Source organism: Protopterus annectens, chromosome 6.part1 (assembly GCF_019279795.1).
Source record: "Protopterus annectens isolate FY-2018-M chromosome 6.part1, PAN1.0, whole genome shotgun sequence".
Classification (NCBI taxonomy): Eukaryota; Metazoa; Chordata; order Ceratodontiformes; family Protopteridae; genus Protopterus; species Protopterus annectens.
The window spans coordinates 59,392,949-59,405,256 of record NC_056738.1 but is presented as its reverse complement, the minus strand read 5'-3'; the positions used below and the strand labels follow the sequence as shown (position 1 = coordinate 59,405,256).

At 44.6% G+C, this 12,308-nt stretch overlaps 1 protein-coding gene across 1 annotated transcript in view; it reads left to right on the top strand.

Annotated features, from left to right (window-relative positions):
* Window positions 1–12,308, top strand: part of LRP2 (LDL receptor related protein 2) — a 1,335,386-nt gene that overhangs the window by 288,886 nt on the left and 1,034,192 nt on the right. Inside the window, exon 16 of the mRNA XM_044075346.1 lies at window positions 10,170–10,373. Within this exon, the coding sequence (XP_043931281.1) occupies window positions 10,170–10,373 (204 nt within the window). The remainder of the gene's footprint in view (window positions 1–10,169; window positions 10,374–12,308) is intronic.

The window sequence follows — 12,308 nt, the reverse complement described above, 5'->3', positions numbered from 1 at the left end:
AGAGATCTAAGCAATGGAGTTCCTCCTCTTCAAAATTAGGGAATGCAAAACCACCCCCTTATGGTAAGAACTCACAATGACTTTTCACTTCCACCCCCTCTCTCTGCTCACCTGCTTGTGCTTAGGAGGAAAACTCTCCTTCCACACAAGCAATTGGGCCACCATTACCAACTACCACTGTGTCCTCAACATAATGTCCAACAGATACAGATTTTATTTCCACACTCTGCCAACCCCAAAAGGGTTTCCAGATCCTCCCCCAAACCAGTGGGCAGAGACCAAAAACAAGTCCTTTCCCTGCTCTCCATGAGGGCAATAGAGCATGTTCCTGCAGAACAGATGGGCCAAGGTTTCTACTCCAGACTCTTCCTGGTACCCAGAAAAGAGGGCACATGGTGCTCCATCTTCGATCCATCCATTCTAAACACCTTTCTGGTGATACCAAAATTCTAAATGCTCACCCTCCAGCAGCTTCTACCTATGCTTTCCAAGGATATTTGGTTAGCCACCCTAGACCTAAAAGGGGCCTACCTGCACATCCCAATCAGGGGAGTCATGCAGGAAATACCCATGTTTCAGGGCAGGATGAATGCACTTTCAATTCTCAGCACTTCCCTTTGGCTTATCTACTTCTCCCAGAGTTTTCACAAAATGTCTGGCTCCCACCATTGCTTTTTGCAGACAAATAAATATTCAAATTTATCCATACTTAGATGACTGCCTGATTCAAACAGACAGTCAGGAAAATCTGCTTCAGCACCTGACCTTTGTAAAGGACCTACTGACCTCCCTAGGATATACTACGAATGAAAAGAAATCCAAACTAGTCCCCACACAAAAAATTGTATTCCTGGGAGCAAGCCTGGACACAGTATCCCAGATGGCATTCCTTACTCCAGAAAAACAAGCCTACCTGACAGCCTACTTCTCTCAACTAGCCACCAGGACCCAGTTTTCCACAAGGAAAATCCTGCAAGCTCTAAAGTTCATGGCCTCTTGCATTCTACTCATTCCATATGCCAGACTGCATATGAGGAAACTACAATGGTACCTAAAAAGCCTTTGGTGTCAGCACTCTCAAGATCTGGAAACTCTTATACCAGTGATACCTTGTCTATGGAAAGATTTTCTCTGGTGCGCATCAGCATGCTACCATAACAAGGGACTTCCCTTCTCACAACCCCACACTGCCCACACCCTCACCACAGATGCATCAGACTATGCCTGGGGGGCTCACCTGGACGGCAGGTGCATTCAGGGCCAATGGAGCCCAAATCAAATACATCTGCACATCAAGCAAAAAGAGATGTTAGCTGTTCAGCATGCCCTGACAGCTTTCAGACTCCTACTCTCCCCGGGGCCTCTACTATTCAAAACAGACAGCACCACAGTGATGTGGTATATCAATAAGCAGGGAGAGACCCACTCTTATCCTCTGTGCAGGCTCACCATAACCCTTTGGCACACGGCCTCAGCCATGCAACTACACCTGTTAGCACAATTCCTGCCAGGCTCTCTAAATTTTCTGGCAGATAATTTAAGCAGAAATCTGCTAGATCCACACGAGTGGCAACTAGACCACAGAATCTTCACCCTTGTAACCCAGAAATGGGGCACCCCGAAGGTCAACCTCTTTGCCTCCCACACCAATTATCAGCTCAAACAATTCTGCACCAGGGAACCTCACAGCAAGGCCTGGAAAGTGGATGCTCTATCCTTCCAATGGGTAAACCTCTCGGTCTATACATTTCTTCCTCTACCACTCATTTCAAGGGTACTGCCCAAAATAAGGGAGGCAAAACTGAGGACAGTCCTGATTGCCCCAGACTGGCACCGAAAGCACTGGTACCCACTGCTGCACAGCCTGTCACCCCTGCCACCATGGCACCTACCTCTGATCCCAACACTCCTAACCCAGAGGAATGGAGAATTCATGCATCCCCATTTGCAGATGTCCAACCTGGCAGCCTGGCTTATTCTGTGACCTCTCCTCAAGCTGCCAGTCTGAGCAAACAAGTTCTAGATGTTATACCTGAGGCCAGATGCTCCAGCACTAGGAAATCTTATGCTGACAAGTGGAAAAGATTTTGCACCTGGATCCAGGCTAAGGGAGCTGGAACGGAACAGTCCTCCCTACCTCTCATCCTGGATTATCTGGCAGACCTACTACACAGGGGTCTGCTCTTCTCTTCTATAAAAATTCATGCCTCTGCTATCTCTGCTCATTTCAGCACAGAGCCACCTCTTTTCTCACACCTTCTCATCAAACAGTTCCTAAGAGGGCTAACAACTTGAGGCAAATCAGAAGAGCTCCTACCCCAGCTTGGGACCTTAACTTTGTAACTTTGGAAAAGCTCACCCTGTCTCCATTTGAACCTGCAGCTTCAGCAGAGTTAAAATTTCTCTCTTGGAAGACGGCCTTGCTTCTGGCCATCACTTCAGCTAGAAGAGTATCAGAGCTACAAGCACTTATGGCTGTAGAGCCCTTCATCATTTTCCATGCTGACAGGGTCTCCCTCAGGACTAACTCATCCCTCATGCCTAAAGTGGTGTCCAGTGTGGTTCTAAACCAATCCATTCATTTACCCACCTTTTTCCCTAACCCACAAAACAAGGGGGAAATGATTCTGCCCTCTCTAGATGTGCACAGGCAGCTCAGATTCTACCTGGACAGGACTAAATCTTTTAGAAAAACTGGTCAGTTGCTAGTCAGCTTCACTGCAGGGGTAGAGGGCAAGGCCATATCCAAACAAACAATCTCCAAATGAATAGCACACTGCATCCATTTCTGCTACAAACAGCATGGGAAACCACCCCTGAAGGGGGTCAGGACACATTCCACCAGAGCAACCTCCACTTCTGCAACTTTTCCTTGAGGGGTCCCCCATCGTGGAGGCTGCAACATGGACATCTGTTCATAGCTTCAAGCATTACCACCTGCCTATCTTCTCCAAATCCAGGACAGGCTTTACCACTGCAGTCTTGCAAGGCATCCTAGCCAGCCCCCAGTCTTATACTAAGCCTCTGGTATTCAGGCCGACTGAGGGCTACCCTGGCAGGGATAACCCAAATGTCTTCTTGACTGCCTCCACCCTTTTCTACAGCTTTGGGAATCAACCCAAATCTGATGACTGCAACAGTGGAACACATAGAACAAAGTACAGTTGTGTACACTTAACCATAAATGTAGATGTTAGTGTATTCATTGTTGCAGTCCTGGTTTCCCTCCCTCCATCTCTCTTGTCTCTCTCTCTCTCTCTCTCTCTCTCCATCTCCTTACAAAGAATTTTTGGTATTGACTTACTACTGGTGGTGTTCTTCCACCATAACTTAGCTCCCTATTGGGGGCTCCTGACATTTAGGTCAAGAAAACTGATGTAATGGCGTTGACTGCCTGATTTTATACCACTGACGACCTGACATCAGTCCTGGAGTGACAGCAACTGACGCAGAAATACTAAGCCTGTGGTATTCTGGCCGACTGAGGGCTACCCCTGGCAGGATAACCCAAATGTGATGACTGCAACAGTGAATACACTCGAACATCTACATTTATGGTCACAACTGTACTTTTTTTCTTAGTTTGTAATTTAAAATGATGAAATTCATGGAAAATAAAGTGGACCCTAATTTAAAGATGAATTATTGACAGTGCAAAGCTGTTTTCTTCACAACCAATACCTTCTGATTAGTTGTGCCATACTTTTCACATCCAAAGAAAAAGAAGTTATGTCTTACCATAATATTCCATCTGTATTGTTGATCCTCATTCAGTCATTACGCATGGGTATCAGTTCCAACCTCGGAACTGAGCCAGCCATTTTCCAAGCTCACGTCAGCTTCAAACTCTCAAGCTAAACTCTTACCCACAATCCTCTCTCCCTGTTACCTCAGATTGAGTTTGCAAGTCAAAGAAGGTAGAGGCTACCTCTGGTCAAATAACCTAAGAGAACCGGATGATGAGATCCACGAGAAACCACAGGAGGGGGAAGGAGGGAGGGTCTTAATGACTGAACAAGGATTAACAATACAGATGGAACATTATGGTAAGACATATCTTCTTTATCTGATATTGTTAATCCTTGTTCATTCCTTACGCATGGGACAGAGTCCGCAGCTACCTCTATTCCTGGGAGGCTCTCATGGAAGGACATTCCTGAGCACCATAGAACTGAAAGATGCTCTTCCCCTGGAGGCCAAATCCAATTTGTAATGATTGATGAAGGTATGAGGCATAGCCCAAGTTGCAGCTGCACAGATGTCCTGTAAAGAAGCTCTGGCATGGAAGACAGCAGAAGTTGCCACCGACCTTGTTGAATGAGCTTTCATGGTAGTAGGCAACGAGATATTACGTTGTGTATAAATGAAGGTCACACAGTCCTTCAACCATCTAGCTAATGTGACCTCAGCAACAGCAGATCCTAATCTAGGTCTAGAAAAGGCCAAAAATAACTGGTCAGATTTATGAAAGGGTTTAGTCCTGTTTAAGTAAAAACGGATTTGCCTGTGGATATCTAGGATATGTAGGCAATACTCTCCTCTGTTTGAATGATTGGGAAAGAAAACTGGCAATTCAGTGGCTTGATTAATGGACATTTCAGAGATCACTATAGGCAGAAATGACGGATTAGTTCTTAGAGACACTCTATCTCTATGAAAAATCAAGTATGGACTCTTGATACATAAAGCTTGAAGCTCAGAAATACACCTGGCAGAAGTAATGGCTACCAAAAATAAGGTTTTCCATGACAAATACTTGAGGTTGCAAGAAGAGGCTGGTTCGAAAGGTGACATTGTCAGAGCTTGTAGAACTAATGATAAATCCCATGGTTGAATAGGTTCTCTAAAAGGTGGCTTCAGATGATTCACACCTTTTATGAAGGTCTTGCACAATTTATGGGACATAAGAGAGGAATCTTGGACACCCTCATGAAAATTAGAAATTGCAGCCAAATGAACTCTAATGGTAGACCCGATTGAAAAACGTCGGCCAGATAGTCTAGTATTAGCGACACTGGTGCTGAAAAGGGGTCTACTTGTTTATCTTTCAGCCAACAGGTAAATCTTTTCCACTTGCTCAGATAAGTAATTCTAGTGGAAGACTTATGAAAAGCAATGAGAATATCACGTACTGGTAAAAAAAGATCATTCTGCCTGGCAATCAAGGAAATTGGAGTAGCCAAGCCGTGAGCTTCAGGCTGTGCAAGTTGGGATGAATCAGGTTCTGTGAATGTAAGATCAACTCCGGGGTTGGATGGAGAATCCATGGTCGATCTAGTAGGTGAGGCCAAAGGAAGGGGAACCAAATCTGTCGAGGCCAATATGGTGCTATGAGGATCACCTTGCTCTTCAACAGATGGGCTTTCTTCAGAAACTGGGGAATGAGGGGAAAGGGTGGAAATGTGTAAAGAAGACCCGAGGGCCAATCGTGGACTAGAGCATCCCTGGGTGACTGTCCCGGAGGGGGAATCAGGGCGAAGTAGTTGCTGCATTTGTAGTTGGTCGGGGATGCAAAGAGGTTGCAGCAAGGATGGCCTCAGCAGTGGAAGATCTCCATCGCTATCAAGGGATTCAGGGACCACTCGTGAGGTTGAAGAATGCACATGCTGAGTCTGTCTGCTATCACATTGGAACTCCTGGGAATGTGCATTGTTAGAAGAAAACGTTTGGTAGCCATCGCCCATTGCCATATCCTCATGGCCTCTCGACAAAGGGGGTAAGATTTAGTTCCACCTTGCTTGTTGATGTACCAGACCACTGCCATGTTGTCTGATTGAATCGCAGTTGTCCCAGACGGCAGCAGGGGATGGAATGCTTGCAATGCCAGAAGCACCACCCTCAGCTCTAGAACATTTATATGCAGATGGGCCTCCAGTTTGGACCAAGTGTCTTGGACTGTCTGTCCCTGACATAGCCCCCCCCACCCCATCAGGGAGGCGTCTGTGGTCACTGTGGCCTTGGGTTGCTGGAGGGAGAAGGGGTGAGACCATTGTGAGAGACTGTGTGTCATCCACCAATTTAAATCCTGTTTGTACCTGTGGGTTACTCGAATCATGGCTGAAAGAGGATGCTGAAAAGGATACCATTGGGTGAGCAGTAGCCATTGTAGAAGCCTCATGTGAAACCTGGCCAGGGGAACAATGGTGATGGAGGCTGCCATGGAACCCAACAGCTGTAGAACAGAGTGAGCCATGGATTTTTCCCTTGAAAGGATTGGAATTAGCTGTTGCTTTATCCTTAGAATTCTGTGCTCTGGAATAGCAGCTCTGCAGTTTTTTGTGTCCAAGATAACCCCTATGAATTCTGTCGACTGAGATGGGGTGAGATTGGATTTTTGCCAGTTTATGGTTATGCCTAGCCTTTGAGCAGTGAGGAGAGAGTATGCCAGGGCTTTTTCCAGTAGATATCTGGTGGGGGCAGAAATGAGCCAGTCATCTAGGTATGGAAACACCTGGAATCCTTGAAGTCGCAAGTGAGCTGTGACAACTGCCATGCACTTTGTGAACACTCTGGGGGCTGTAGAGAGTCCAAAGGGCAGTACTCTGAAATGGTAGTGACTGGCTCTCACATGGAAGTGCAGAAATCTTCTTGATGGCCTTTCCACCTTTATTATTGTAGTACACATCTTGAAGATTTATAGAGCACATTCAATCATCTTTTTCCAAAAGCAGGAGGATAGACTGTATTGTGACCATCCAGAATTTTTGTACTCTCACAAACTTGTTCAATACACTGAGATCCAAAACTGGTCTCCAGTCCTCGGTTTTCTTTGGCACCAAAAATAGTCTTGAGTAGAATCCGGATCCTATCTCATCTGGAGGGACTATTTGGATGACTCCCTTTCTTAGCAGCTTTTCTATCTCTAGTGCTGCTTCTTTCCTTTGACTGGGTGGAACATCAGGAAGATTTTTTGAAGGGACAGGACAAAGATCGAAGTGGGTATGATAACTTCTGGTTATAATCCGTTGTTCCCAAGAATCAGTGGTGATGGTTTGCCAGGAAGTAGGGTACAAGGAGAAACGTCCCCCAACCACCTCCAGAGGAAAGGAGTTGGGCCGCTCTTCAGGAGTGCTGGTAGGATGGACCAGGGAAAGAATCCCTGGAACCCTGGTTACACGGACCATCTCTGCCCCGAAAGGAGCGTCTTCCCTGTGAGTTTCCCCCTCTGCCTCTGGGGGAGAACTCGGCTTGTGTGTCACGGAAAGGACCCTGAGATTTCTTGAACCATATCTTCCCACTTTTTTGGTTTCAGGAGAAAGCACGTTGAGGGGAAGAATAATGGGCACCTACGTCAGAAAGGGTCTTACCGTCCTGTTCACATCTGGCCAGTGTGCTTTAAACTTTGGGCCCAAGCAACGAGGAGGCCTCAATGGAGGCATTAAGAAAAGAAGACTTAAAGGATTCCACAAAGTTGCACAAGCGCATCCAGGTGTGTCATCTCAAGACCGCAGCTGAACTCACTGCTCTAGCTGCTCCTTCTGATGCGTGAGATATCAGTCGTGTAGAGGAGTTTGATATAGATTCAATGGTGGCCAGCTGAGAGGCCACTTTGTCACAGACCTCATCAGATACGGCACCAGCCAGGGTTTCAGAGAGCTCTGAAACCAGATCCCTTTGAAGCCTGGTAAAATGTGCCATATAATTCAGGGACCTGATAGCAAAGGTCGCCGAAGCAAAGGTGCACTTCCCTATCATGTCCAGGGCCCATGACTCTTTGTATGACTCTTCAGTATGGCTTTCTTCTTCTGCCAGATCATTTATTGTTCGGGTCGCCACCACTAAAGCATCCACAGGAAGATCTTTGGACCAATGGGGATCCGAAGCAGGAAGGGACAAGATCTTATCTGGCCTCCGGGGAATAGCTTTGACAGTATCCACTGCACGATGAGCCGGACAAGTTCATTGGCAGGTGGAGTAACCCAGGAGGTAGGGGGCCGGGCACGGAAAGCCTGCAGAAACACAGATTCCTCAGAGATCAGATTAGAGGACTGCCAGTCGCCTCTCTGTTTCACGATTTCAAGGATATCACCAAAGGATACCTCAGAGGGTGACCGAGGGGGATCCTTCCCCCTCATCGAAATCTGTGTCTTTGGTGAGGGACTCCTCTGTGAAGTCAATTTGCTTACTCTTACATGAACTTTTCTGGTGGACCTCCTCAGTGGGAGAAGTTGGAGAAGGCAGTGGAAAAGGGGATTCCTGAGGGAGTATGTCCTGCGGCCCTTGCACCCGGTGTCGGCTAGGTGCGACTTGTGAAACTAGTGTACCAGAGGAGGGCGGAGGTATACACAGTCCAGTATCACCAGCAGCAGCGAAAGCCTTCTCCATGAGTTGGAAGGCTGGTCCACCTAAAGAGGAGTGCATGTCTAGGACAGGGGTCACCCCTCCCCTAAGTGGCTCAGCCTGCCAACCCAGAGTCCCTGGATAGCTGTGGAGCAGCAAACTATGCGTGTCACAACTGACATCCTGGGTCATAGCAAAACTTTCCTGCCACAAAGGCAACTGCAGTTCCTTAGTGAGATCCATAAAGGGGACCGCAGAAGGGGAAGACTGTGCTATATCCATGGACTTCAAAGGCAATGGAGGAGGAGAATAAGAAGGGGTCTTTGGAGATGGGTGAGCACCTCCCAAGGAAGGATAGTTCCTGAGGGGTGGGATACCTCTGGCCAAGAGTACCTGGTCCACAAGATGCAACACATCATGTTCGGAAAGGCCTCTAGTGGACCTCACAGAGACTGAGGGAGAAACAGGCCTGTCCACAGAAGAGGCAGACTCTGTGCCCATCTCATCTGTCCACAAAGAGGACAATGGTGCCGAGATAGACTGGACTACTGACGTCTGCAATGAAGAAGTCATCAGTGCCGAGGTCATGGTCTGCACCAACACAGGGATCGGTGCCGAAGTGGTTGTTGGTGCCAAAGCTGGAACCGACAAAACCGGAGTCAACAATAAAGGCATCAGTTCCGAGGAAGATCTCGGAGCTGACGCAGTCAAGGTCTGCACCAACTGAACGGTCGGTGCCGATACAGTGGTAATAGTATTCGGTGCCGATATAGTGAAGGCTGCCAAAATCACTAATGGAGCTGAAGATCTAGGCAGGATGACTGAGTGAGCTCCGAAACTTTAGCCTTTTGGTTTTGGTAGTCCCCAGCCAAGGAGATTGTAAGAACATCCAAAATTTTCTTATGGGATATAGGAGGAAATAGCCTCTGAAAAGGGAGATTTTAGAAGTCCCTTCAGCAACAGCTTGTTTTTCCTTCCCAACAAGGTTCTATTAGAAAAGTTCTCACATATAGTACAGGGTGGATCAACAGACAAATGGGAGCTCCAACACACAGAGTGTGCATCAGAAGTAGGCAGTTTGTGTCCACAATCAGAACACTGCTTAAACCTCGGACTACCTTTCTTATCTGCCATGACAGCAAATTAATTAATAGAAAAGGTACCAACAATGGTAAAGGTATGAGAGAAAAAGGAAAAGGATTACCAGCGATGGTAAAGAGAGAATACCTCACGGTAAAAGTGGTAAAGAAAAAAGAAATTATGTACGCTAGATGCGATATGGTAAGAGACAATAAAATATGAACTTTTCTGACAGAGAAGTAATCTGTAAAACTATTAAATAACAAATGACTGTGCTTAGCTCAAGAGAAGTAGCTTGACACGACTGAATGGTAATGCGGCAAACGAAATCTGAGGTAACAGGGAGAGGGGGATTGTGGGTAAGAGTTTAGCTCAAGAGTTTGAAGCTGACGTGAGCTTGGAAAAAGGCCGGCTCAGTTTCGAGGTTGGAACCGATACCCATGCATAAGGAATGAACGAGGATTAACAATATCAGATCTTAAGTTTAGATAATGTTTTTATTCATGGTACACTGCCTTATAATATCAGACAGCATTTGTTGCAGTGCAGTCAAAGCATTTTAAAGTATGGTTAATGTAGATAAACATGTTTGGCAACAATTATACAAAACACATCAATCATGGGTCTGATCACAGGTGCTATTTTGAAGTACAGCTCCTTTATTTTCCCTGTTGTGGTTAAAAATAAATAAAGAACATCAGTAAATAGTTGTGAAAAACATGTTCTTGTATTATCATGGGCACCTCAAACCAAAGTATATTTTCTTGAAGTTAGGGAATCATTTCTAACATTTTCCTCTTTTCTTACAGCTGTAAGTCAGTTTCTGCTGTTTTCATCCCAGATGGCAATACGAGGAATCCCTTTCAATGTCTCAGCTCAAGAAGATGTCATACTTCCTGTAACAGGAAGCCCCTCCTTCTATGTTGGAATTGATTTTCATGCAGAAACCCAAACAATATTTTATTCAGATATCGACAGAGATATGATTTTCAAACAGAAACTTGATGGAACTGGTAAGGAATGTTGCAAACGATCTTATTTGTGAAAATGTAGTATGCTTATTTGATTTATGATTTTGTTCATGTTTAATGCGTTACAAAAGGACAATTCATAGATTATTTATGGAAATGCATTTTCCTTGTACTTTTAACTGGTCACTCATTGAATATTACTTTTTTATCACAAAACACATCTCACTTTAGCTATCTGTGCTTTCCATCACTTTATATAGATACATTTAACAACATGCCAGGGCTCTCTCCACATCTGCCCTTCTTCACAATCTCTCTTTTTTTCATTTTTTTACCAATTCTAATTTTATTGTCCTTTGAACTTTATTGTTCATGTCAACTGCCATTTTCATTAAGTCTTTTTTCCGAAAGATATGTTCTGGCCATCCCATTGTGAATAGCAAATTTGGCTCTCTCTTTGGCTGCATAGCAGAAGCTGGACAAGTAAATAAAATTAAACAAATCAACACGATAATATCAAAATTCTGAAAAAAAAAATATTTTTGCATTTCTGTTTCTTTTGTTTTCTTCATGCCTCCTCAAAATTTCAGCTTTTATTTACAAAAGCCATGTTGCTTCTGCATCTGCCATCAGCTCTGCTGTTACTAGTATCACCTATCTGCCCACTGTAAGTGACTGGTCTGTTGCATGTCCCTTGTAGTGTGCAGTGGCATGACAGGATATCGAGGAAGTAATAAACAGATACAAAATAATGAGAGAATATTGCTCTTCTATCTGACTGGCTATTGAAAGGTGTCTTTATGTATTAAGTCTCCCTCCTCCTGGTGGACAATGTCTTGGCTGAAAAGATTCCATGAAGGACCAGTTCACTTATCTAGGCATCAGATAAATAAAATTACCTGGATAGTCCCTCCCCATAGTTTATTGGAATGTTTCTTTGTCAGCAGCTATAGATACACACTATGCTCCCTCATTCATCACTCCATCAACACAGTTCCATGCCTCCTACACATAACAGGACGCATGCAATATATCCCTCTTAGACCCCCAAGTGAAAGAATGTCCCCAAGGTTACTCCATCCTATCAGTCTTGGCTGTCTCCATCAGTACCCAGACCAGTTACAAAACCTAAATCATAGGAATTAGAATTAGAAGTTAAATCAGTATTGCAGTGTTGGTACAAGTATATGTAGGTTTTTAAAATTGTGTTTATATAGTTCTTAAGTGAAGGGACATTGAACACCTAATGCAGTTAATCATCAAGTTCTCCTGTCATGAACATCACATTGTCTATTGGGAATTTTCCCTTGCAACTGCTTTTTTTTCCTCCTAACTTTGTATTTGTGATCTTTGCTCCCTTTTTATATAATATTTCATTAAATCTACAGATCATTCTTTAGAAACCTTTATCTTTTTACTTTTAGCATATAATTACCCATAAGCTTTTGCAAACCCTTTGTTCTTGTTTTCATCTCTCAAACGTTGTTTCATATTTTCTTTTCCTAGCTCATTCCTTATAGATTCATGGGTAATTACTAGGCATATAGTCCAGAAAACCACAGAGGAGCCTAGTCCAATTTCCCAGGTCTATATCAGAACATCGAATGTTTAAAATAGCGAACGTTCTAAAGAGCGAAAATGCCAAACCTTAAACTCGTTATTGTGGGGGGCTGCACCCCCCACACACCCCGCTAATTATATATTCCAACTTCAAGATCGCACTAGAGCGAGGAAAGGGCAAATATTCCAATCTTCACTGTACTGTGATCTCAAAAAAAGCACTTCGAGGTCCGGCATTTTTGCTCTTTAGAGCGTTTGCGATTTTAAACATTCGATGTTCTGATATAGACTCCAATTTCCCAGTTGCATCAGAGCACTGCCTGGTTAAGTGATTTGCTCAGGGTTATAAAGTAGGAAAATGAATGTTGGAGGAATCAAACTGTGCACTGCAGGAAACAGCTCATTAACATCTCATAG